General features: G+C 40.0%; 1 protein-coding gene across 1 annotated transcript in view; it reads right to left on the reverse strand.

Moving 5' to 3' along the window:
- LOC122808581 (protein-glutamine gamma-glutamyltransferase 2-like) overlaps positions 1–26,648 on the reverse strand; it is a 565,300-nt gene that overhangs the window by 419,203 nt on the left and 119,449 nt on the right. Inside the window, exon 6 of the mRNA XM_044079538.1 lies at positions 20,639–20,757. Within this exon, the coding sequence (XP_043935473.1) occupies positions 20,639–20,757 (119 nt within the window). The remainder of the gene's footprint in view (positions 1–20,638; positions 20,758–26,648) is intronic.

Consider the following 26,648-nt stretch of genomic DNA (forward strand, 5'->3'; position numbering starts at 1 on the left):
CAGTCACAGTGTTAGCATCTGTTCAAAAAGTGCAATTTAGCCATCTGCAGACAAAGACTGAAAGGAAAAAGCTTTGCTGAAACATGAAGCATAACAATCCAGACATCAAACATTGGCAGATAATATTCAGCAATGGTTTATGCCAGTTTTCACTGCTACATTAGAATTGCCAAGTAGATTTTTTTTTCTTCTAGAATGATGTAATTCTTTTGAGAAAGGTATAAAGCCAGACAAATAAACAAAGGAAGGGGGAAATTCCTTTAACACACGTACAGGGCAGAAGCATTCCTTCAGGTGACATTTCTTCCTAAAATGAAGGATAGTGATGTGGAATATATAAGTACAGACTGCTGATTAGTAATGAATATTGTCATCCTATACAATAACAGTTAAAGTTTAATAGCATTAATTAACTGCAGTGCATGCAAGCCAATAATAATTATCGTTATAGCTTTATCCTCTGTGTGTTCTACATTTCTAATTTTTCAGATAATCTCATTGCACCTGTTCCCAAAGCCTCGAAGGTAGGTGAAGTGAAAGAAAACTGAAGCCTTGGACCATTGGTAAAAACTTTCCATACACAGCAAAAACTTGCAAACTCCACACAGAAGGCACCCCAGCCAGGACCTGAACTGTAAATCCAAGTGCTAGTAGTATATAGCAGTGTTAATTAAGTACCACACCACTGTAATATTCTGTTTTACAGAGACTGGGAACTGTTTTGGATGATACACAGAGTACTTATTTTTCAACTAATTAGACCTTATGTTCGAACATCTTTTAAACACTGTGATTTAAGGTAAAATCTCTTGTTAGTTCTTGGCTAATATAAGATTTCAGAAGTACTGTAGTTATGTATTTTGCTTACTTTATTGGATAACACTTCTGGTTTTTGAAGTACATTAGCTATGGTTATAAATTTTGATGGAATACCTTTACTGTAGTTTTTTTAAACACTTCAAGCTTCATTATTATTTTTTATTGATCTGATCTGTTATGAAAAAAAAATTCAAAACTTAATGTGTACTATAATGTGGAGGATAAATGTATATTTCCTACCTGGGGACTGATTTTAGGTCAGGACCATTTAAATGATTCTGAGATTACCATTTTTCAAAGGACTACTAGAATGAGGTTTAAAGATGCTCTATCTCAAATATTTTTAATATGCAAGTAAGACAAGGTCCTGTTCTGGGACATGTGCTATTTTCTGTCTACAGTCCTGATCTTACTCAGGCTGTCTCTGTCTTGGTGGCAACCCTGTATGTACATCACCTAACCCCACCCCTACCCGGGCACAGAATCTATTTCAAGATTGCCTTAGTTCAGCATGAAACTGATTATTTCATTAGAAGCTTAGTATAAAGACTGAAAGTTATTAATTTATTTATATTTTAAAAAGTGAATATCTAGTTCTGTTTTTCTTTTAAGGATTGTAAAGATGATTCACTAGGGCAAGTTTTCCTTTTTAGGTACCCTGTAGTCTAATTTGACCCTACCATATTTTTTGCCCATCACAATAAATGGGTCATAGAAAAAGGTCCAGTAACTATTCAGCATATCCTATAAATATACTTAACTCTACAACCTCAGTGATTGATTTGTTGTTAGGATGAATGTTCCAAAATATGATGATTTAAAAGGTCCTGACCCAAAATCAGTGCTGCCCAGCTAGGAAATATGCATTTATCTTCCACATTTATAATCCCCTTTCATTTAGACCACCCTGTTATTGACACCTCACCAATACCAAAACATTATTGTTTTCTTCAAAAGAATTAGTCAGTTCTGCTTCCATCTTTAGCCTTTACATTCATCATTGCATTATATTCAGACAAGTTTTCCACCTTTGAAACAACCAGTTTTATGCTCATCACATGCTATAACTTAGCATCTCTCTTGTCTTAGTACTTATTTTGGTCACACATAGACAATATGTCTATGTGTGGGCCAGCAGAGTAATCCAGGCTGCAGAGAGCTGAATAAGCGACTTTTCTTGATACTAAGTATATTTTTTGTTGCTTTCCACATCTGAATACCTAGCAACTGTATTTCGCCTGCCTTTCTGTTACATTGAAGCTGTTTTTACTGCATTTAACTTAATATTGCACTTAGAATCCTTGTTTGTTACTATTTGACTGTATTTGTAGCAAATTCTTCTGTGTAAGCTGTAGTAGCTGATTCATAGCATTTATAAGTGTTTGCTGTACCTGTTTCTGCCTGTTTTGTGAAAAAAAGAAAAAAGAAAAAATATCTCTTGTTTTTCCTGCTTTACTAGTTTAGTCCAGTTTCAGAGTTGCTGATTCCTGGGCTTTGGTTGTAGTTCCTGTGAACTGTTTCCTTGCCTTATTTGGGGGAAGGGAAGCTACCTTGCTTTCCTGCTTTACTAGTTTAGTCCAGTTTCAGAGTTGCTGATTCCTGGGCTTTGGTTGTAGTTCCTGTGTACTGTTTCCTTGCCTTATCTGGGGAAGGGAAGCTACCTTGCTTACCAGTGGGAGTGGGAAGCATTGAGCTGCCTTTGTCCAGTTTTGTGAGGTTTCAGCCAGTAACTAGTAGTTTATTGGTCGTTTTGGGCCAGTTTCTAGCTTTTTCCAGCCCCTGGTATAAAACTTTCAGCTTGTACCTACTCAGCACAGACTCCACGTGGGCCAGCAGAGTAATCCAGGCTGCAGAGAGCTGAATAAGCGACTTTTCTTGATACTAAGTATATTTTTGTTGCTTTCCACATCTGAATACCTAGCAACTGTATTTCGCCTGCCTTTCTGTTACATTGAAGCTGTTTTACTGCATTTAACTTAATATTGCACTTGGAATCCTTGTTTGTTACTATTTGACTGTATTTGTAGCAAATTCTTCTGTGTAAGCTGTAGTAGCTGATTCATAGCATTTATAAGTGTTTGCTGTACCTGTTTCTGCCTGTTTTGTGAAAATAAAGAAAAAAGAAAAAATATCTCTTGTTTTTCCTGCTTTACTAGTTTAGTCCAGTTTCAGAGTTGCTGATTCCTGGGCTTTGGTTGTAGTTCCTGTGTACTGTTTCCTTGCCTTATTTGGGGGAAAGGAAGCTACCTTGCTTTCCTGCTTTACTAGTTTAGTCCAGTTTCAGAGTTGCTGATTCCTGGGCTTTGGTTGTAGTTCCTGTGTACTGTTTCCTTGCCTTATTTGGGGAAGGGAAGCTACCTTGCTTACCAGTGGGAGTGGGAAGCATTGAGCTGCCTTTGTCCAGTTTTGTGAGGTTTCAGCCAGTAACTAGTAGTTTATTGGTCGTTTTGGGCCAGTTTCTAGCTTTTTCCAGCCCCTGGTATAAAACTTTCAGCTTGTACCTACTCAGCACAGACTCCACGTGGGCCAGCAGAGTAATCCAGGCTGCAGAGAGCTGAATAAGCGACTTTTCTTGATACTAAGTATATTTTTGTTGCTTTCCACATCTGAATACCTAGCAACTGTATTTTGCCTGCCTTTCTGTTACATTGAAGCTGTTTTACTGCATTTAACTTAATATTGCACTTGGAATCCTTGTTTGTTACTATTTGACTGTATTTGTAGCAAATTCTTCTGTGTAAGCTGTAGTAGCTGATTCATAGCATTTATAAGTGTTTGCTGTACCTGTTTCTGCCTGTTTTGTGAAAAAAAAAAAAAATATCTCTTGTTTTTCCTGCTTTACTAGTTTAGTCCAGTTTCAGAGTTGCTGATTCCTGGGCTTTGGTTGTAGTTCCTGTGTACTGTTTCCTTGCCTTATTTGGGGAAGGAAGCTACCTTGCTTTCCTGCTTTACTAGTTTAGTCCAGTTTCAGAGTTGCTGATTCCTGGGCTTTGGTTGTAGTTCCTGTGTACTGTTTCCTTGCCTTATTTGGGGAAGGGAAGCTACCTTGCTTACCAGTGGGAGTGGGAAGCATTGAGCTGCCTTTGTCCAGTTTTGTGAGGTTTCAGCCAGTAACTAGTAGTTTATTGGTCGTTTTGGGCCAGTTTCTAGCTTTTTCCAGCCCCTGGTATAAAACTTTCAGCTTGTACCTACTCAGCACAGACTCCACGTGGGCCAGCAGAGTAATCCAGGCTGCAGAGAGCTGAATAAGTGACTTTTCTTGATACTAAGTATATTTTTGTTGCTTTCCACATCTGAATACCTAGCAACTGTATTTCGCCTGCCTTTCTGTTACATTGAAGCTGTTTTACTGCATTTAACTTAATATTGCACTTGGAATCCTTGTTTGTTACTATTTGACTGTATTTGTAGCAAATTCTTCTGTGTAAGCTGTAGTAGCTGATTCATAGCATTTATAAGTGTTTGCTGTACCTGTTTCTGCCTGTTTTGTGAAAAAAAAAGAAAAAAGAAAAAATATCTCTTGTTTTTCCTGCTTTACTAGTTTAGTCCAGTTTCAGAGTTGCTGATTCCTGGGCTTTGGTTGTAGTTCCTGTGTACTGTTTCCTTGCCTTATTTGGGGAAGGAAGCTACCTTGCTTTCCTGCTTTACTAGTTTAGTCCAGTTTCAGAGTTGCTGATTCCTGGGCTTTGGTTGTAGTTCCTGTGTACTGTTTCCTTGCCTTATTTGGGGAAGGAAGCTACCTTGCTTACCAGTGGGAGTGGGAAGCATTGAGCTGCCTTTTGTCCAGTTTTGTGAGGTTTCAGCCAGTAACTAGTAGTTTATTGGTCGTTTTGGGCCAGTTTCTAGCTTTTTCCAGCCCCTGGTATAAAACTTTCAGCTTGTACCTACTCAGCACAGACTCCACGTGGGCCAGCAGAGTAATCCAGGCTGCAGAGAGCTGAATAAGTGACTTTTCTTGATACTAAGTATATTTTTGTTGCTTTCCACATCTGAATACCTAGCAACTGTATTTCGCCTGCCTTTCTGTTACATTGAAGCTGTTTTTACTGCATTTAACTTAATATTGCACTTGGAATCCTTGTTTGTTACTATTTGACTGTATTTGTAGCAAATTCTTCTGTGTAAGCTGTAGTAGCTGATTCATAGCATTTATAAGTGTTTGCTGTACCTGTTTCTGCCTGTTTTGTGAAAAAAAAGAAAAAATATCTCTTGTTTTTCCTGCTTTACTAGTTTAGTCCAGTTTCAGAGTTGCTGATTCCTGGGCTTTGGTTGTAGTTCCTGTGTACTGTTTCCTTGCCTTATTTGGGGGAAGGGAAGCTACCTTGCTTTCCTGCTTTACTAGTTTAGTCCAGTTTCAGAGTTGCTGATTCCTGGGCTTTGGTTGTAGTTCCTGTGTACTGTTTCCTTGCCTTATTTGGGGAAGGGAAGCTACCTTGCTTACCAGTGGGAGTGGGAAGCATTGAGCTGCCTTTTGTCCAGTTTTGTGAGGTTTCAGCCAGTAACTAGTAGTTTATTGGTCGTTTTGGGCCAGTTTCTAGCTTTTTCCAGCCCCTTGGTATAAAACTTTCAGCTTGTACCTACTCAGCACAGACTCCACGTGGGCCAGCAGAGTAATCCAGGCTGCAGAGAGCTGAATAAGCGACTTTTCTTGATACTAAGTATATTTTTGTTGCTTTCCACATCTGAATACCTAGCAACTGTATTTCGCCTGCCTTTCTGTTACATTGAAGCTGTTTTTACTGCATTTAACTTAATATTGCACTTGGAATCCTTGTTTGTTACTATTTGACTGTATTTGTAGCACATTCTTCTGTGTAAGCTGTAGTAGCTGATTCATAGCATTTATAAGTGTTTGCTGTACCTGTTTCTGCCTGTTTTGTGAAAAAAAAGAAAGAAAAAATATCTCTTGTTTTTCCTGCTTTACTAGTTTAGTCCAGTTTCAGAGTTGCTGATTCCTGGGCTTTGGTTGTAGTTCCTGTGTACTGTTTCCTTGCCTTATTTGGGGGAAGGGAAGCTACCTTGCTTTCCTGCTTTACTAGTTTAGTCCAGTTTCAGAGTTGCTGATTCCTGGGCTTTGGTTGTAGTTCCTGTGTACTGTTTCCTTGCCTTATTTGGGGGAAGGGAAGCTACCTTGCTTACCAGTGGGAGTGGGAAGCATTGAGCTGCCTTTTGTCCAGTTTTGTGAGGTTTCAGCCAGTAACTAGTAGTTTATTGGTCGTTTTGGGCCAGTTTCTAGCTTTTTCCAGCCCCCTGGTATAAAACGTGCTAAACGCGCGTTAGCGCAATTTAGAGCGATTTAGCGCGGAGCTGTCACTGTTGCACACTAGGGCAGTGCCGGTTAAGCAGGTTTAAACTATTCGGGCTACCTAAAGTCCACTCTTCAAATTTTCCCTTAAAACTACCTTCCTCGAACTATACTACTGATCAAATCAGCGTATCCTATAACTAAAAAGATCAACTCTACTTGACTCCAAGTAGACTATTCTCTATCTATTAAACCTAGCACTTGCTCCTACAGTACTTATTACCTTGATACGGCACTCTTGTCATAGATAGTACCCCAAAAAGGCAACCCCCCATTTCTTGGTCACCCACGTCCCCGAATCTTTTTAAAGTTTTTCGTCTACCCTTCTAGCATGTCGATGGATCAGTTGCTAGTGTCCTCTCCTGCTCAGCTGGTGAACCTGGGAATATTGAGGCAATGTTTCAATTGCCTCATGTACACAGACAACCCTTTCCTCCTCCCACAAAACACAAATACATGCGAGAGATGCAACTATACGGCCAAACTGGAGGCTGAGCTCTCTCAACATAGGACTGGCAAGACCAGTCAGGAGGAGAAGGTTACCACACACACTATAGACCCAGTCTCACATAGTACCATTACAACCTCAAATCATACACATAAACACACAAAGACATACTCGGAGGCTCTGATCAAAAATCTACCAAAACAGCAGAGGCCACCAAAGCAGACACCCAAACAACCACCACCTCAGAACACAACACCCGCAACACATAGACCTCACAGTCAGAGTGTCAAACAGTCACAGCCCTTAAGGCCAAACACAATGCCAGACACACTAGTCATTGGTGACTCCATAGTCAGACACACTGATGTCCCACTCACCAGACTGAGTAAGGAGAAGGTCACAGTAAGCTGCCTGTCGGGCGCTAGAATCCGCCACATAACGCAAGCACTCAGGTCTCTCAACAGCAGGTACAAATATGACTCAGTCATTGTCCATGCTGGTGTAAACGACCTGAGACGTACCTCCTTGGACTACATGAAAAGAGACATTGAGGAGCTCTCTGATTATGTAGCCCAGGCAGGTATGACCCTGACCTTGAGCAGTATCCTACCTTCACCAAGAATGATGCCACAATACAGAGATAAGATGATCAGCTTTAACAATTGGCTTAAACACTGGTGTCATTCAAAGGGGATCCAGTATCTGTCTGCCTGGGATGACATGCTGGACAAGCCACGCTGCTTCGCAAGGGACGGCTTGCACCTGTCACCCCTGGGATTCCGGATATTGGCAAAGGCCCTTGCCACCCCCATAGTGCCTTTTTTAGGCAAGGCTCAAATTCTAAACCTACCACCCTAAAACACAAAAAAGGAAAAAAACTAAGGGTAATGCTGCTCAATGCCAGAAGTCTAAATCTCAAAATGCACGCACTCGAGGCCTTTCTCAGTATGGAGAACATCGATGTCTGTGCTGTGACAGAAACCTGGTTCAAGGCTCCTGAGAGCACCCCAGCGCTATCAGGTTTTACCTCATATCATGCGTTCCGGCCCCAAAATCCGGACAATACAAAGAAAGGAGGGGGGGTATCCATATTCATCAAGGACACCCACACCTCAAGACTGGTAGCAACGCACGATGCATCGGAGACCATCCAGGTGCAATTAACCATAGGCAAGACTGCTCTGCAAATTGTAGCATGTTACAGGCCACCCTCACAAACTCAGGAAACTCACATGGCCTTCCTGAAAACACTAGAGGGATAAATGTATCACCAAACACCATCATACTAGGTGACTTCAATTACCCTAATATAGACTGGGAACACTACTCAAGCCCAAACACCCTAGCCCAAAAGTTCCTGGAATTCATAAACTCAAATGCCATGGAACAACTAGTCACCATCCCCACAAGAGGAGATAACATACTTGATCTCATCATCACGAACATGGGAGCACAATGTTCAACACCGGAAGTATACCCCTCACTGGTGAGATCAGATCACAAACTAATCTCGCTGGAGGTCCTCATCCCACCCCCACCTGAAATAAAAAAGACCACAGTAAAGAACTTCTCAAAAGCCGACTTCACACTTCTAAAGACTAGTGTGGTCTCCTTTCAGGCCCCCGAGCCAGCGGAAAACAATACTCAAGCCGCTGAATCACTTACAAACGCCTTCTACCAGCACCTGCAGGACTGCATGGATAAGGCAATCCCAAGCAAAACAAAGACTCTTTGTACCAAAGGCAAGCGTCCAGTCTGGTGGACCCCAGCCATAAACAAACTCTACAACAAAAGGAGGAAGCTACTGCAAGATAGAGCAAAATCCTTAAAAGGTAAGACACCCTTGATCACTATAAGTAAAAAACTAAGAGCTCTCATAAAATCATCCAAAGCAAATTTCGAGAGAAAAATAGCTAAAGACTCAAAAGACAATCATAAGGCCTTCTTTAGCTATGTTAGAAACCTAGGAGGAAACTCCCAGATATGCTCAGAACTAGTTCAAAATGATGTGAAGATTACTGATCCTACAGACATTGCCAACATACTGGCTGACAGGTTCAGTGCAAACTTCTCCCCTCCCCCAAAAGGAGAGATATCTATACCAAATGAGTGCAGCCCCCAAACATCTCCAGCGCCCAAGTGAGAACTGCTCTCTCCAAAGCAAAAACACAGCATCCATGGGACCCGATGGTGTCCCCGGCTGTGTGCTCCACGAACTCAATGAGGAATTAAACCCACAGCTAGGACAGCTGTTTAATCAAAGTCTTACCTCTGGATACGCACTCCAGGAGTGGCGCACTGCAACTGTGGTCCCACTTCACAAAGGCGGTGCCTCCACAGACCCTGGAAATTACCGCCCATTAGCTTGACAAGCCTTATCTGCAAAGCCATGGAGAGGATCATAATGGACCTCATAAATAAAGACATAGGGAATTTGCAGACTTTGGATCCAACCCAGTTTGGCTTTGTCAAAGGCAGATCATGCCTTTTAAACTTGGTTGACTTTTTGAAACAGTCACCAAAGCCATTGATGAGGGAAAGGCAGTCCATACAGCCTACCTCGATCTGGCTAAGGCCTTCGATACAATACCCCACTCGGGTATCATTGAAAAACTCATCAGCTTAAATGTTAACCCATACATCACAAGATGGGTTGCAAACTGGCTGAGTGACAGAACCCACAGGGTCAGAGTTGCTGGCGCCATGTCAGACTCAAAGCCTGTCACAAGTGGTGTCCCACAGGGCTCAGTCCTGGGCCCACTCTTGTTTGGCATCTACTTTTCTGAAGTACAAGCAAACACAGGAGGGTTATGGCTGACAAAGTTTGCAGATGACTGCAAACTGGGCGCCATAGTAGAAAACACATCTGACACAGATATCCTTCAGAAGGGTCTCACAGAAACGGATAACTGGTGCCAGAGCCACGGCCTAAAGTTAAATGCCAAAATGCATAGTCATACCCTTCGGGAAAAACAAGGTTACCCCTAGCTACCAAATAGGTGGCAATCCACTGAGCACAGAAGAAGTTATCAGGGACCTGGGGACCCAGGTTGATAGTAGTCTGTCATTCAACACCCATGTAGCTAAAGTAGTTAGGAAGTCCTTCTACATTGCCCACCTTATCATGAAGGGATTCTCATCTAGATCAAGGGAGGTCATAGTCTCCCTTTACTCATCACTCATCAGACCAATGATTGAGTACAATGCCCCATTCGGAATGTATCTGACCCGACACTTGCAGCAGCTGGAGAGGCCACAAAAGTTCCTCACCAAAAGGATAAAGGGTCTCAAAAATCTGTCCTATGCTGCCCGACTGAAAGAACTCCAGCTCTATTCAGTCGCCACCGCTTGCTCAGAGGTGACCTTTGCCTAACATACAAGGCCATGTCAAACCCAGATTTGATGAATATGCTTCACCTCAAAAATCTAGATCCATCAGAGCCACAAGGGCGGAGACTTAAACCTCGACACGGCTATTAATAGGACGTGCTGGAGAGATAGATTCATCACCCAAAGACTCCCTATGCTGTGGAACAAAATCCCGGTACATGTGAGGCAGAGCACCTCGCTGGCCTTGTTCAAGAGAAATCTTGACCAATGGATGGGAGATCGCAGATATACCCCAGGAATTACCTCAGTGTCACTGCTCGACAGAGGCACAGCAAAATAATGGGTATAGTTCCCCATACTAAAGGGGTGGCGTAAGCCACAAAACAATGGGCTAGGCTTATAAATGCCCTCGGGCAGATAGCCTAGTATGAACCTATGAACCTATGAACCTAATATAGTATATTTCAAAGGGCCCTGGGCAGAGTACAAACTGGTAACTTTGCATATTGGCATACTTGGCCCCAACACATGGGATACTTTCCCTGGCAGTCTCTGCAATACCTCAAACTTATTACTGCTGGATCACATTTGCAATAATGCTACCTTAGTACGAAATTGAGATTCAACCCAGGTTCAGTGTAAACTCTTGACAACACAGCTTGCTTAAATAACTGTGTGTTTAATGATGAAACTAATTTACTAGTATAATTTAAGTAGCATTTGTTCTCTAAGTTCTCCATGTGTGTTGCACAGTACATTGCACTTTGTTTTACCTGCCAGATTTATGAGTCATTTGTTAGGCTAGCATTTATTTTGAATTCATCAAAATTTCACTCAGATGTCAGACCTTTCAAGACTGACACAGTCATTAGAGATCTTATCAGTTTGTGGATGAATCCCTTTCCTTGAATGATCATATCACCACTGTACTTAGAAAATCTTATATCTGGCACATTTCATAGGTTCATAGGTATGTACTAGGCTAATGGCCCTGGAGCCTTTACAAGCCTAGCCCATAGGATTACCCTGTCAACGTGCCACCTAACCTTAGTTTCCAGTGCCTCTGTTGAGTAGAGCCATTGGAGTGATCCCCAGGGTGAATTTTCTATTTAACCATCCACTCATCAAGATTTCTCTTGAAGAGGGCCAGTGAGGTGCTCTGCTTGACATGCATGGGAAGTCTATTCCATAGCATGGGCAGTCTGTGGGTTATGAACCTGTCCCTCCAGCACATTCTGTTGATTGTAGTAATGAAATTGAGGTCTCTGGAGTGTGTGGTGTGGAGGGATTGGGATTTCTTTAGCTGTAGCATTTCTAACAGAGCTGGGTCAGACATGGCTTTATAAGTCAAGCAGAGATCACCTCTAAGTAGGTGATATGAGACAGAGAATAGCAGGACTTTTTTGAGTCTGTCCATATAGGATAAGTATTTAAGGCCTAGGATCCTCTTTGTGAGGTACTTTTGTGGCCTCTCCAGTTGTTGCAGGTGTCTAGTGAGGTACATACCAAATGGAGCATTGTACTCGATGACTGGCCTAATGAGGGAAGAGTAGAGGAGACAACAACCTCTTTCTTCCTGGATGCAAAACCCTTAGTAATGAGATGTGCCACATAGAAGGACTTTTTGACCACAGTGGCATTGTGGTGGTCAAAAGAGAGGTTGCTGTCAGCCTGTGTTCCCAGATCTCTTATAACGCCTTCTGTGTTCAGTGGACTACCATCGATGTGGTAGTTCATGGGAACTGGGTTTTTCCCAAAGGGGATGATGACACATTTTTTGGCATTGAGCTTAAGGCCATGGTTCTGACACCAGTCGTTGGTCTCAGTGAGGCCTTTCTTTAGGATATCAACATCGCTTGGGGAGTTGATAATGGCTCTCAACTTGCAATCGTCTATGAACTTTGTCAGCCAGAGTCCCTTTGTGTTGGACTGGACTTCTGAGAAGTAGATACCAAACAGGAGAGGACCCAGGACCGATCCCTGTGGGACTCCACTCATGACTGATTGGCAGTCTGACTTGGAGTCAGTTACTTTCACACTGTGGATTCTATCTGTGAGCCAGTTTGCAACCCACCTAGTGATATAGGGGTTGATGCCTAGCTTAGTGAGTTTTTCTATGATTCCTGAGTGGGGAATGGTATCAAAGTTAATAATCAAGGGCATTACATCTAAATTAAATGAAGTCTTACTTTCTCTTTACCCAACTCTTCTCTCCCCCATCACTGAATATAATGCTTTTTTGGTATGTACCTATCAAAACATTTTGCATAACTTGAGAGAACCCAGATGTTTCTTAAAAAAATCGGGGGTCTCGAGTCCTTTAGTTATCTAGCCAGACTCTCTCTGTACTCTGTCTTCTACAAACTCCTCTGCTATGATCTATGATTAGCTGTTCATGCAGTAAAAGGTGCAATGCTTCTTGATCTGCTATGATTTTCAGAAGAAATTATTCTAAATACCTGTACAAAATACCTTAGTCTTTTATCCCAGCATATACTCCACCTCTGGAATCAACTTTAAATGACATAGAAGTGACAGTGACAGTTTTGCCATCTTGATTTGATTCCTAACTTGCTGCCTCTCTAGAATGCATCTAGTTTAAGGTATAGTTAGGGTTCTCTAGCAGAAGGAAGCATATTAAAAAAGTAATTCCCTTCTACCATTGAGATTAACCTCGACAACTTCATGAGCACATGCAAATTCTTCTTGTGCCTATCCTATGCTGCCTTTTTTCAGACAGGGGTCAACATTTGATACAGGGTGCTCTGGCTTGGCTAATAATAGTCTTCAGACTAACTGTCTAGTATGTACATCAATGAGCTTACCTCTGTATATTCTGTGTAATTTGTTTTTGCCTTGTATTGTGCCATGTATGAAATATTCTGTAAACAGTCCTTTACCTTTTTCAGAAAAAAAAAAATAAAATAAAATAAAAACATATAAACATACATAAACAAATAAGTATTCAAATATATATAACATCTGATCTGATGTTGTCATTTTCATTTGTTCCTGAATGTATGGATCTCGGGTCTGACCCTCAGATCTGACTCAGCCTCTTTTTCTAGATTCTAGGATCTAACTCTTGAGCTCCTCCCTTTACCTATAATGCCCTTGAGCATTACATTAAATCAGATCTCGTTTGCTGCTTTAACGGTCGGTTGGGATTGCATTCTCTCGAGCTCCATATCTCATTGTTATTTGGAATAATAAATAAAAACCTCAAAGTTTAATTTTATTTCTTGTCTATAACTTTTTTAGGTTATCCTTGTTTCCATCCTTTGGTATTCTATTTTTTGTAATTATTGGGATTTTTCTATTTCTTTACTTTTTCTTTCCTTTACCTTCTCTATAAGGTATTATTAGTATTACCATTGTTGGTGTACCTTTCTTCTCTAGTATAACTTTTCTAACAAAAAAGAAAGTTTAGTTTATAACTTTATCTTTAATTTTGTCTTTGTACTTAAAAGTTGGGCTTAGTTCTCAACTATGGCTGACAAGCCTGTTGGATTTAAAAAGTGCACTTCCTGTAGGCAGAAGATACCCATCTTTGATGCCTACACGGAGTACATCTGTTGCTTAGGTGCTTCCCATCTTGAGACTGCTTGTAATATTTGTACTGGCTTCAACATCAGAGCCATTAGCGATCATCAAAATAAGCTGGCGCTTAAAGACCTTTTACCTACTTCTGCACCTTCTTCTGCTGTTTCTATATCAGGGGCTCAACCCCCCCTATCAGAAATCAAAGTCTTTGGAGTAAAGGGAATATAGAAAGTGCTTTTCTGTCAGGTCTCCCAAATCCATTTCAACATTGGAGCCACCAGCTAAAGTTTCCAAGCACTCGGATCCAAAACAATTGGATCCAAAGACTGCTGCTCCTAAGTCTTCTCAGCTCCAACCCCCCCCCCCCCCTACTCTCTAGAGCTGGCGTCCCCTAGGTTGAGATCTCCTTTTCTACAGGAGATTCCAAGAAAGTCTTCTTGACCTCCCTCCACTTCCTCTTCAATCCAGTCCTTCTGAAGTCTCTCTTAAGCAGAAGTGGATAGGATGATGAGAAAATTCCTCAGAACAGAGATCCAGATGGGGGTCTTAATGTCTCCATCTCCCATCAGATTTGTGAGCCTTAAACCTCCCTCACATACAGCCATTACTCCTTCTCCAATCTGACCCACTGTTTTGGAGCCCTCGGATCTGAGATCTCCAAGAATCAAACCGTCAGATCCAAAGATGCTTTCATCTTTGACTCTGACTACTTCCCTGATCTGTTCGGTTACATGTCTCAGAGACATAGCATCAGATCTGAGGGGATGACTTCAACGCTGAAGCTTTCTGAGCTGATGCATCCCCTCTGGGCATTGGTGCTGGACAGTTCAGCTCTGACTCCTCCCTCAGAGCAGAGAATCAGGGAGGGCCCTGGTTTGTCTTATCCAATGGTATGGGCTCTGATCATATTAGCCTCGGCTTCTCCTGGTCCCTCTGCCTTCAAGGTGGTGAAGTGGGTATTCTCTCACCTGAGAGCGATATCGACTCTTACCTCTTTGGATCCTATTCCTGTCCCCTCTTTGGATCCTGTGTCTGAGCCTCTTCACTCTATGCCACAGGGACATTCAGCCCATAAGAGCTTCCAGGCAGTTCCAGTTAGGGAACTCCCCCTCTCTTCCAACACTTCTCAAGAGCATCCCACTAAAGATGTCCCCTGAAAGAGGTTGTGCAAAAGGATGCACTTAGATTCCCTCAGGAATCTTTAACAGAAGACATTAATTTCGATGAAGGGGAAGTGTCTCCCAGATCTCCACCAGAAAACATCTCCTTTGGAGACATTTTAGAAATCATATGCCAAAAAGATAGTTGGCCTTCCAAAACTCCTTCCCAGGATAAGTCAGTGTTCCTAGCAGCCTTTGGGTCTGGCCCATCTGCAACTTGGGTTGCATCCCCCAGCAGATGAGCTTATAGATCTTGTTTGCTGCTGAGCATGGAAGGAACCAGATGCCATAGAACTGATCCCCAAGTGTCCAGACAAGCTTCTCAGAGCACCTAGAGAGAGACCGTATTAGAGTAAGGAAATTCCATTGGATACCATGGTTGTTGTGACAGCCACCAAAAGGAGCTAGCTGAGTAGAGCTCCTCTGTCTGTGCTCCTGACAGATAATCTAGAGCATTAGACAGATTTGGGAAACAAGTTTATTCCTGCGTGACCTTTGCCTTATGGTTGCTAAACTACCTGGCACATTTCATTAGGTTACAGAGGGACATGATTAAGAAACTGTTTAATTATACCCCTGGGTCTATGTTGGCAGAGGAAGAGAAAACATATTTTTCATGATTGGCCTCCCTAAAATCTATATCTAATGTATCCATGAGTTTAATTTCTCATACAGCTGAAAGTTCCTTATGGGCCACAGGTTCAGGAGTAGCCATTAGGAGATATGCCTAGATGTCATTGTGTGACTTTGCAGAGCCCTTTAAAGCATTATTCATCAATGCTCCCCTTGATGGAGCTTCTTTGTTTGAGCCCACTGTTAAAGAGACACTTTCCCACAGTGAACAATATGGAAAGACCTTGTCTGCCATGGGAATCTGCTTCTCTACCCTGCAGAGACCTTTCTCTAGAAATCAACACATAGGTAAAAAGATGTGGTTCCAAAAATCTCAAGGACCTTTTCAAGAATCACATGTAGATTTTTCTCCTAGCAGCAAAGGAATAAATATTAACAATGGTAGATGCCACCCGCACAGTAGAAGTGGTCCACAGAATAAGTGCTTCCAAGATTCCTTCTCTGACCAATCCTTTCAAAGTTCCTGAAAGGTTGCCCAACTGTTTTTCTCTGGAGGCAGTTGGAGGTATTTATCTTTGCACCCAAAAGCCTGGGCAACCATCACAAAAGACACATTGGGTGCAAAGAACTGTATCCAGAGGATATTTCATTCACTTTTTACAAGTTTCCTTAATGAAAAGAAAATATCTCCCCAGTGTTCCACCCAAACAGTGGGAGTCAGCAGCTCAGAAAATTCAAAAGCTGCTAGACAAAATAGTCATCCAAGAGGACCCACCAGACCAAAGAGGATCTGGATTTTACTCAAGGTTCTTTTTAGTGCCAAAGAAAACAAGGGACCTGAGACCTATCCTGGATCTCAGTTATCTGAATCAGTTTGTAAAGAGCTTCAAATTCCATATGGTCATGGTTCAATCTATTCTGCCTCTGTTACGGAAGGACGACTGGATGTGCTCTGTCGATATTCAGGAAGTGTACTATAACATAAAAATAACAGATGCTCTTGAAGATATCTGCACTTCAGGCTGGGAGCCAGTCATTATCAGTTCGGAGCCCTGTCCTCCTTGAAAAAGCCAGGGATTACTTACTCCAATTGTCCCAATCTCTAGACATCACCATTAATGTTTCAAAGTCCCATCTTCAACCAGTTTCAGCCTTGGAGTTTATGGGGGGGGGGGGGTTAATCTAGATACAGTCAATTGTCTTGTTCTCCTACCACAAAACAGAATTCTCACTTTGAGATTGCATGTCACACAGGTTCTTTTTCACCCCTTTTCCCCAGCAAAACTGACTCTGAAAGCCATAGGGTCAATGGCCACTACAGTTACCTTGATTCCTACAACTCATCTTATGTGCAAATCCTCCAGTGGACTCTGGCAGTACAATGGTCATTTCTTCGAAAGCCCTTGCAACATTCTATAAAACTATATTGAGTTTTCAGGGACTTCCTTCTGTGGTGGGTTCAGTCCGACGAGATTTGTCAAGGAATTCCCTTTGTTCTTCCTCCCTCAAATGCCACGGTGATGATGGACACATCCAATTGGGTTGGGGAGCTTTTCTTGGAACAGACAGTTTAAGGCACCTGGTCCCCAGAAGAGATCAATTTGCATATAAATGTCTTGGAGATGAGAGTGGTTCTCTTGTCCTTCCTCTAGTAACAATCGCTATACAGATGGGCAATATGTCAGTGGCTTGGTATATCAACAAACAAGGGGGAACCAGATCTTAATCCCTTTGCTGTGACACAATGAGAGTTTGGCAGAGGAGTGATGCACATACCAGGGAAATCAATCGTTCTAGCAGATAGGCTCAGCAGAACTATCTTGATGCCTCACAAGTGGTCTCCCGAGCAATCAATGGCAAACATGATCTTCCACAAATGTGGTCTACCTTGCTACCATCTATTCGCCTCTCCCCTCAACAAAAAGTGCAGCAGGTTTTTTTGCTAGAATTACCCCACAGAGACATTCATTGAGAGATGTGCTAGTCCACGTTTGGTCCTTTGGTCTTCTTTATGCTTATCTTTCCCTGCCCCTAATTCCAAAATTCCTTCAGAAAGCACTCCAGTTGAAGAGCAAGGTAATCCTAATTGTTTCCTTTTGGCCTCAGTAAATTTGGTTCCCCTTCCTATAGTCTCACCTAATATGTCTCCCTTGTACAATGGACCCAAGTCCAGATTTCCTATCACTCCCATCAGGGATGACTCATCCGAATATTGCAGGTCTCAGATTGACCGCATGGTTTCTGCAACTCCAGTGATGGTTAGACATTCCAGGTTTTCCTGAACTGTATGCCAGATCTTATTTGCATCTCAGAAACCCTCTACAAAAAAGACATATAAAAGTAAATGGAAAAGGTTTTCTTTTTGGGCACAGCAGAGAAAGCCGGATCCTTCCACTGCTCCAGTCCCTGCTGTTTTAGATTTTCCTTCCTCTATTTTTCAAGGACGGGCTAGTTTCTCCAACATTCAAGTTCAGCTGGCAGTCATCTTTAATGTCCACATCAGAGATAACATTTTCCCTTTAGTTTCATCCAAAGTATGTAAGGCATTTCTTAAAGGTACCTTTTTGCTTAGACCTCCGATAAAGGATCCTAGTCAACCTTGGGATCTTATGGTTGGATTACAAAGTTTGGTACAGTCACCCTTTGAGCCTTCAGCTAAAATACATCTTAAATTTCTTTCTTTGTAAACAGTTTTTCTTGTGGTTATAACTTCTGTGAGGCAAGTCTCTGAACTCTAAGCACTCTCCTTAAAAATGCCATATTTGATATTCCATAAAGACAGGATTACCTTATGCACTAATCCTTCCTTTTAACTCAGAGATGCCTCAGAAGCAAAACATCAATCAAGTCATCACCTTACCAGTTTTTTTCTTAACTTTGACACTAAAGGGGAATACAAGTTTCACCTTTTAGATGTACACCGGCAACTTTCTTTCTACCTTCATAGGACAAAGGATTTTAGAATAACTGATCAATTGTTTGTTTCATTTCCAAGAACAATTTGGGAAAACCAGTATCAAAAACTATACTTGCCAAACGGATAACAGAATGTATTTGCCATGTATACTCTTCAAGAGGTTTAACCTTGCCAAGACAACCAAAAGCACATTCAGCTAGGTCAATCGCTACATCAACTGCCTTTTGGGCAAGAGCATCCATTGATGATATTTGTGCAGCTGCCACTTGGTCCATTGCTCATACTTTTATTGCTCATTACAAGTTAAATATCATCTCCAGAAACAGGGCTGAATTTGGTTCTGTAGTTCTCAGAACATCCTTCCATGAGGGCCACCCAAGTTTACTGTAGCTGGGGACTCTGTCACATATGTTGAGGAATGAATGAAAATGACAACATCAGATATTAAAGTTATGTACTCACCATAACGAGGCACTTGGGTATGTCCATTTTCATTCTTCCTCAACTTCCCACCCACCTTCCCCTTATCCATTTCTTTAGGGGGGAGACCTGATGAAGTTTTTTGGCTAGGAGTGACAGTTCCTGTTTGAGCCCCTGTTCTTTTAGTATTTCACCTTTTCTACAGTATCTTGACAATTTTTCATATTTATAAAATACCGTAGTAATCTGAGGTAATGCAGTGTTCAGGGGTATTATGAGTAAAGGGAAGAGCTTCAGAGTCAGATCCTAGAATCTAGATTAAGCAGCCTAGTAGGATCTGAGGGTCGGATCCAAGACCCACAAGTTGGTTGGGCAAAGGCAACCCTTGAAACTAAAGCAGGTTTATACTTCAGCTACAAACTCACCAAAATTAGATGTTTTATAGTTTGTTCATTAAAATATGACATAAAGAATTGTGATTCATTAAGATGAACACCTGCCATTTGAAAACATGTTTGGTGTTCTGTAGGAAGGACTGTCACATAGCAAGTTAAGACTAATGTTATCTGGCCTGCTTCTTTCTGCTAGAGAACCCTAACTATACCTTAAACTAGATGCATTCTGAAGAGGCAGTAAGTCAGGAATCCAATCAAGATAGCAAAACTGTCACTGCCACTTCTATGTCATTTACAGACAGGGGCTATTACCAAGGCATCAGTATGAATGCCACCCTGGGGTTAGTAATTTGTGGAGAGAATAGTGTTTGAATATTATGCTGGAAATAGGAAGAAAAAACTCCAAAATAATCCCTGCTAGTATTCAGCAAGGCAGATTATTTTTAAAGAGCATTTCTATAAAAGACAAAGTACAATGGTTTACACTTTAAAAATTAAAATAAAAATGTTGAACAAATAGAAAATATGGGCTGAATAGTGAAGAGAAAAACCTGCAGACCTCCACAGAGAAAGACATATATAAAAAATACTTTACATTTCTGTGTGGACTTCAGTAATGCACACTAAGGAGTTAGGCTGCATGCAATATTAAACAAGGATCATGGATAAGGGGAAAACAGACATGCATCTATTTATTTGATCTTTTCTTAGCTGGCTTAATGACCTATCCCAAAAGAGGTATTTTCAGCCATGACTTGTCAGGCCCAAGAAGATAATGTCTTCATTCACAAAAGAATACCGAACAAGACTTGAAAATATGTCATGACACACGTTGCGGTGAAGCTAGAGATAATAATCTGAAAGGTATCAGAGGGTATCAGAGACACAAGGTCTACACTCCTACCAGCTCTGCACAGTTACTTTCCAGATACAGAACTGGCTTCAGAGAATGGAGAAAGGGTAGATGAACACTTGCTTAATAAGACTGGAAAAAAGAAAGCTAAATAGAGTAACCAGTTATGTTATAGCACTATCACAGAATGTACACTATACACCATGAGTGGACATATATCTGGTCTAGTGTGCTGTGACTTTTTATTGTGATACATATTAAAGTAACTTGTATAGAAAATACCATAAAAGGCATCCTGATATTTCTGATATGTACTCTGTCCATTTAAACTTAAACTGTGAAGATGGGTTACTATGTATATTTTAGTAATCTTTGCTGCCACTTTATTTCCTTTAAGGGGCAGAAATTCTTAAAAAGATAACATCTTATTTCATATTTAGCATTATTACAAATGTATGGATATAATGCAGCCACCTCACAAGTTCACTTAATGTCATAAATGCCAAAATATTCATATAACACTATACTGCACAGAACAATGTCTCACTGGTATAGGTATACCTGAAATGTTGGTCACATATCAATATGTAAGTGCTCTTTTCCCAAATGTCCATTTACTAGGATTGGAGGTTTACTACACAACTTTTCATACCACTAAATCACATGTTGACAAAGTATGCTCACATTTAGATTCTGAAATTTCAAAAACGTAGTAACTGTACAGTACTTGTATACAATTTTATATGAATGTAAACATATCTGTATATAACACCGGCATTTAGTATTTGCTGTGCTTATATCACATTTGTGGAATTTCTGGAAGATGATTTTGTTTGCAATTAGCACATATTCAAGCACTAAAGTAAATGATTTACTTGTCCAAAGTTCCAAGGCACTTCATAAATATCATTCCACATGCCCTGATAGAGTACTCCGTGTTCATTCATGATATACTCCTGCAGCTTTTCTTCCTCTGACATATAAACAGTGTCCTCTGTAAAGAAAGAAGGAAGAACTCTGATGATGATATCTAAAATTATGACTCTTACAAATTTGTCACAGATTTTAAATACTGGTTGTGACTGAGCTGCTAACAAGTTACACTCTGTAGACCTAAGTTTGATTCCTTGCAGCTCTACTTGGAAGCTATGTGACTCTGAGCAAATTACTTAACTAGGTAGTGCCCGGTCCATCCTTAAACAGAGGTACTAGTGCCCAGTGGAGTCATCCAGTTGAAATTAATAAAATTAAATGAAACAAATTAACAAATTGCTGAATATGCTGTCTCAGAAATTGTATAATTCTTCTAACTCAGTTTTTAATATTTACTGATGTAGTCTTCTGAGACCAAGCATAGTTTCAAAGCCATGTTACAGTTTGTTGTTATCTGTACTCAAGTTATCAATACAGGTAAGGTGAGACCTTAAACTGAAAGCACATTTACAGATTAAAGAGTATTGTTATTTGATCGCTACAAATGTGACTCTTCAGAACTGGTGAAAAATGGAAAACAGAAGCATGTTCCATCTAACATTTTAAAATAATGTGATCCATCATGTCTAGGTTTCAGATTGGAGCTTGCAGCAGAGTTGTGAGCAAGGCAATGCCACCAGGCTCACCTCTCAACCTGAGGGTATTGAAAACAGGAACAAGAGCCCTTGAAAAGTACGAACATCCAATCAAAATCTGGACATCTAATTGGCTTAACATTTGAATACCAAACAGCACATAACTCTTCCTGTTTCCCAGAAGAATGTGGGATACTACTCAAACACGTTTAAAAAACAGAGAGTGATAAAAATAATGAAAACATATAAGTACATTATCAAAATAACACCATAAAATCTGTCGATTTTAATGATCTGTATTCCTAAATTCTACCACACAAGTTTTGCTTCTGAAAAAGGAAGATGTAAGATGTGTCTCCTCTTTCTTAAATTATTGGTGCCACTAGTATGCTGATCATGTAGTATGGTTTTCTGTGTATTAGACAGCTTCAAAAATTACATACAATGATGTTGATTCAAAAAAAATGTGTGAAGGGGTAAATCAAACCTGAAAACAGGGACATACCTCCAACACAGGTACATCATGTGCAGATAAATCAGGTTTGAAAATAAGAATGTTCCTCCAAAATAGTGACAGCTGAGAAGTATGCCTGCAGAACAAGTGTTGTCAAACCTCCCACAGTGCTCTTTCTTGTTTGAATCTATTCCAGTCATGGCAAAGACTGACTACAGTAACTCAATTTAACACTTTTGTCACTATGCCGTAAATGTATATTTCAGCTCTGAAGATTTATTTCACCCTCCCTCTCGCTCTCTCTCTCTATATATATATATATATATATATATATATATATATATATATATATATATACACATACACATATAGAGACAGAAAGAGAGATGTGTGTACAATGTTTCTTCATAAGATCTCTTCCCTTCTTAGACATTAAACTACCAGTTGTTTGAGAAGTGGAATGTAACTGAACTAACACAGGCCCTATCGTTACTGATGCACCTCAAGATTTGGGTATAACCACTGAAGATTAACCTGAAAACATGCACAGTGATTTTTGTTCTGCTAGCCAATGAAAACTAAAGTAGGAAGTCTGGCTACTTCACCTTAATGCATGCCGTCTCTGCAATAAAACTGCTGAACTCCAGGCAGTTCCAGCATTTAAAACTCCATACATGGGTCACATCAGCAATCTGGCTAACATACTACATATTAGGTAAGAAGCTACTAATGCCAGAGCACCCCGTGTATAGAAAGGGTCATTAACAGCTGTAGCAACAATTTAGTTTAAAAGCTCCTGACTTTAAAATTCACTGTCAAACTTCTGTTATCACAGACAGAGAGGTAGTTTCATTCAAAATTCATATAGGAGAGAATAAACATATCACAGTAGCCTGGATCTACTTAGACCCAGGTAAAAGCACACAGTCTACCAAGTAATGTCCCTTCCCAGTTTTGGGTGAAGCACATTTAGTGGAATTTAACAAAGTTTGATAGATTAGCAAAGAGTATGTTAGTATAGTAATAGGATATCATCTAATACAGTCGTGCAGATGGCGTAAGTGTATCAACTAATACATTGGACTAGATTGTAAACATTTCAGATGACTTTTCAGATCCACGTATATTTCCAAACACTCCACTTCTCCAGCATCGCACCTGGATAGGAAGTAACATTAATGTGGTAAACTGTCCTAACATCAGCAGCCTTTTCACAATGAATCAAGGTGTTGACTTCTTATCATATCTATTACCATGTCTTGTGAATTAATATGTCAATTTGCTTATTTCTTTGGAAATCTATCCTTGGAAATGTTCTGAATAAATATGCTCTGGGCGAGATATTAGGAAAAAAAATAGACTGCACTGGTTAATCAACTTAGTCAGGAAGCTAATTCTAGAAAGGTATGTTTTCTGGAGAATCCGTAACTCCAAAGGTTATGAACATTTAAAAAGCACTTACAGGCATGAGGACAACCTTTGCCAAAAACAAATGAGGCTGGCAGACCAAAGGTACTATAAAAACCTTTGGATTTATATATTTACAATTTGTTGACTAGGTTAGTCCCACTTGGCTTGCATCCTCTTTTTTAGGAGAGATCCTTGATCATATTTACACTGACTAGAGGAAATTGCACTACAAATTCTGGAAAGATATAAACAATAAAATAGGCAAAAACATTAATGATATTTAAACTATTTCTGCCTTACTATACACTGAGAAACTACTAACCAGTTCTATACTCATTTCTTCTTTTAGACTGGCAGTCTTATGTTTTCCTTTGATAAATCAAGTGCATGTATGAAGATCTCTAACTACTCAGCTTTCTGACTTCAGCCAATCACAAGTGCTTTAATGAAGTGGCATGCATCAAAAACTACAACAATCTCATCTTAGTCTTCTGATGACTTCCCACCATGTATATTAGAGAAATAGGACCATACACAGGTTATCAATTATTTTTATCGATAAATAGAAGTATTAAAGAAAGCAAGGTCCCTAATATCTGCAAGAAAAATAGGACCATGCCTATGCTAAAAGTTGCTTACCACCCAAGGATTGAAACCTTCAAGCCAAAAAAAAACCAAAACACTGAGACCTATAGCTAACATACTTGAAAAATGATTCAGCTGGTGGAGGACCTTATATAGTGCAATATTTTGTCTCTATCGCAGCATAGACTCAAGGTTGGTCATCACAATGAAATCTCTTCTGCAGGCTAAATGTCTACATCTCTGTTAATCCAGACAAAACCACATTATATTGCAGCTATATGTCAAGAACTATTGAAAAAAATTCATCTTTATAGACCACTCACTACTCATAAGGCAACTAAAAGTAGAGGAAATTGGAGACTAGCTACATTGGTTTCAGAGCAAACTGTCAAATCATACTGGGTCAGTAATACCATAGAAAACCAACTCACCCCTTTGTCAGATAGAGATAGGCATTCCCCACTTTTTAACACAGGAAATATTATTATTCTTTTTATTTGCCAGTTGACTAGGTACAAATACTGGAGCAATTTGTATCGTGAAATGCATGGATGATCCCATTCGCATGCAGAATGTAAATAATTCTGCATCCTTAATCTACCTTTCACTCAGGTTTCATCTCTCTTTTTCAGTCATTAAAGAACAGTAAACAACTTCTTAATGAGCACAAACCCAAAGTTATGCTGTCTGGTGAACACTTCCACAAAAGTTGTAGCAACACATCTCATTACATCATTACCAGTAATGCCACACCTCCAGGAACTGTGCAAAGTTGTAAACATCTGGTTTATAATTAATAGCAAATTATTAGTTTGTAAAAATATGTATCCAGTACAGTAAAACACCTATATCATAAAAATACATGGAATGAATCTTGGAAAGGGGGTGAATTACTTCTAAATATGGGTGGAACATACAAGTAATTCCTAATAGACATCACATACTACAGTATGTGTGTGTGTGTGTGTGTGTGTGTGTGTGTGTGTGTGTGTGTGTGTGTGTGTGTGTGTGTGTGTGTGTGGGTGAGAGAGAGAGAGAGACCAAAAGACTTGCTATCTCACCCACTCCCATGCACAAAGCCATGACACGATATTAGACCCAGCTATGGCGTAAACCCATGCCCTCTGTTCAAAGGGAAGAAGAGTGGGCATCAGTCATTTAATCTACCCTCCCTCTTCCAAACCCCTCCCAATAATCAAGTCACTACTTAATCTCTGACCACAGGCAGCATGACTGCACATCCTGCCACTGTGCCAGTGGACCAGCTTGAGATACTAATTTTTAATGTTTATTTTAACTTTAATGTGGATTTATATTTTATCTTTTATTATTATCTCAATACTTGCATATTATTTAAATTAGTATTTTAGAAATCTTTATTTCATCTATATACTAAAATACAGGATTAAGCTTAAGCCACTGATCATAACCAACTTACGTTTTTGAGACATGAAATGTCAAAAAATTTACTTCAGAAGCTCACGAGTGAATACTGACATTCAACTCAGAAACACATAAGTAGTTACTGATGATCAGAGGAACCTGACTATAATTATTTGTAGGAAAAGGAGCTTTAGCTACCTTGATGTACTACTAGTTACAGAAAAAAATTATGGGAGTGTGCAGTGTTTTATCACCTTGAAAGCTATAACATACTTAGCACTGACACACATCTGTTAGATACTTCACTTTGCCATACTTTCTTGTTTGTGTGGTAGAGTAAAGTATACTGTAGTTTTTAAATCTGTGAAACTACTGCAATAACTATTCTGTGTAGACTGCTGTGTGGGCTACAACACATGACTTGATCATAATTGCTTTGAAAGGTGCATAATAGAATTGTTTTGCACCTCTGAAAATTGTGATGATCAAATCTCTTAGCACTGTAGTTAATAACCAACTTATCTTTTTGCCAGTTTCAGACTATAATCAGCATGCTTCATGTACAACATAAAGGAGTATGATTGGGTCTCTGATCATAGCCACATTATTATATCTTTGAGAAATGGATGCCAAAAAATTCACCACTCCTGAAAGGTTTCAGTCTTCTGAGACTGGACTTGTATCCTACACTAATTGGTCACCTGTAGCATTTGAGGCTTCTTCTTTCTTTAACTTAGGCTTTTGGAGCTACACAGATTTTTTTTCTGAAAGGCTTTTGTCTTCGGGATACAGTCCCCCCTCATCTGAGTATGAACTTATGTCCTGCTCTATGCAATTGCTAGTTGAGACTTTTTTTTTCCTTTTAACTTTTATTCTTCAGCAGTACACAGAATGTCTTCTACAAGGCACATATGAGAACATTGAGAACAATCTCATGCCCAGCACTTCCTAACTGTTGCCGTTGTCATTTGCAGCATGAGCGATTTTTTTACTTATTTTAACACATGCTTTTTGGATCCGTATAGAATATTTTCTACAAAGCTACATTGTCTGATATTGCCTTCTCTCACATGAAAACTAACTTGCATCTTATACTTACTGTTAGGTTAGATTCCCTAACTCTTAAATTGTAGATCTAGGCTAGTTCATACCCATGATGCCATCTGCATAATTTACTAATGTGACGTGGAAGCAGTGCATTTCACTTTCACAAGTAATAACAGCCGATACATGCAGACGTCCTGCATGCCTGCAAACCATAGTAATTACTCTCTACATTATTAACTTTATTCCCAACTAGACTGTTTCACATACACAAAAAAAAAATTATATTCCTAATTAAACCCCCAACAAAGCCCTACTTCCCAACACTTAATCCACATAATTTCTTTTCTCATTCAAACGCCATTCTCTTTTTTACTTCCCTGTCTTAAGCAATAGTGTCAGGCCTTTTACTTCATACTAAGATGTTGTCTATCCTAATAT

Source organism: Protopterus annectens, chromosome 8.part0 (genome assembly GCF_019279795.1).
Source record: "Protopterus annectens isolate FY-2018-M chromosome 8.part0, PAN1.0, whole genome shotgun sequence".
In the NCBI taxonomy this organism is placed as follows: Eukaryota; Metazoa; Chordata; order Ceratodontiformes; family Protopteridae; genus Protopterus; species Protopterus annectens.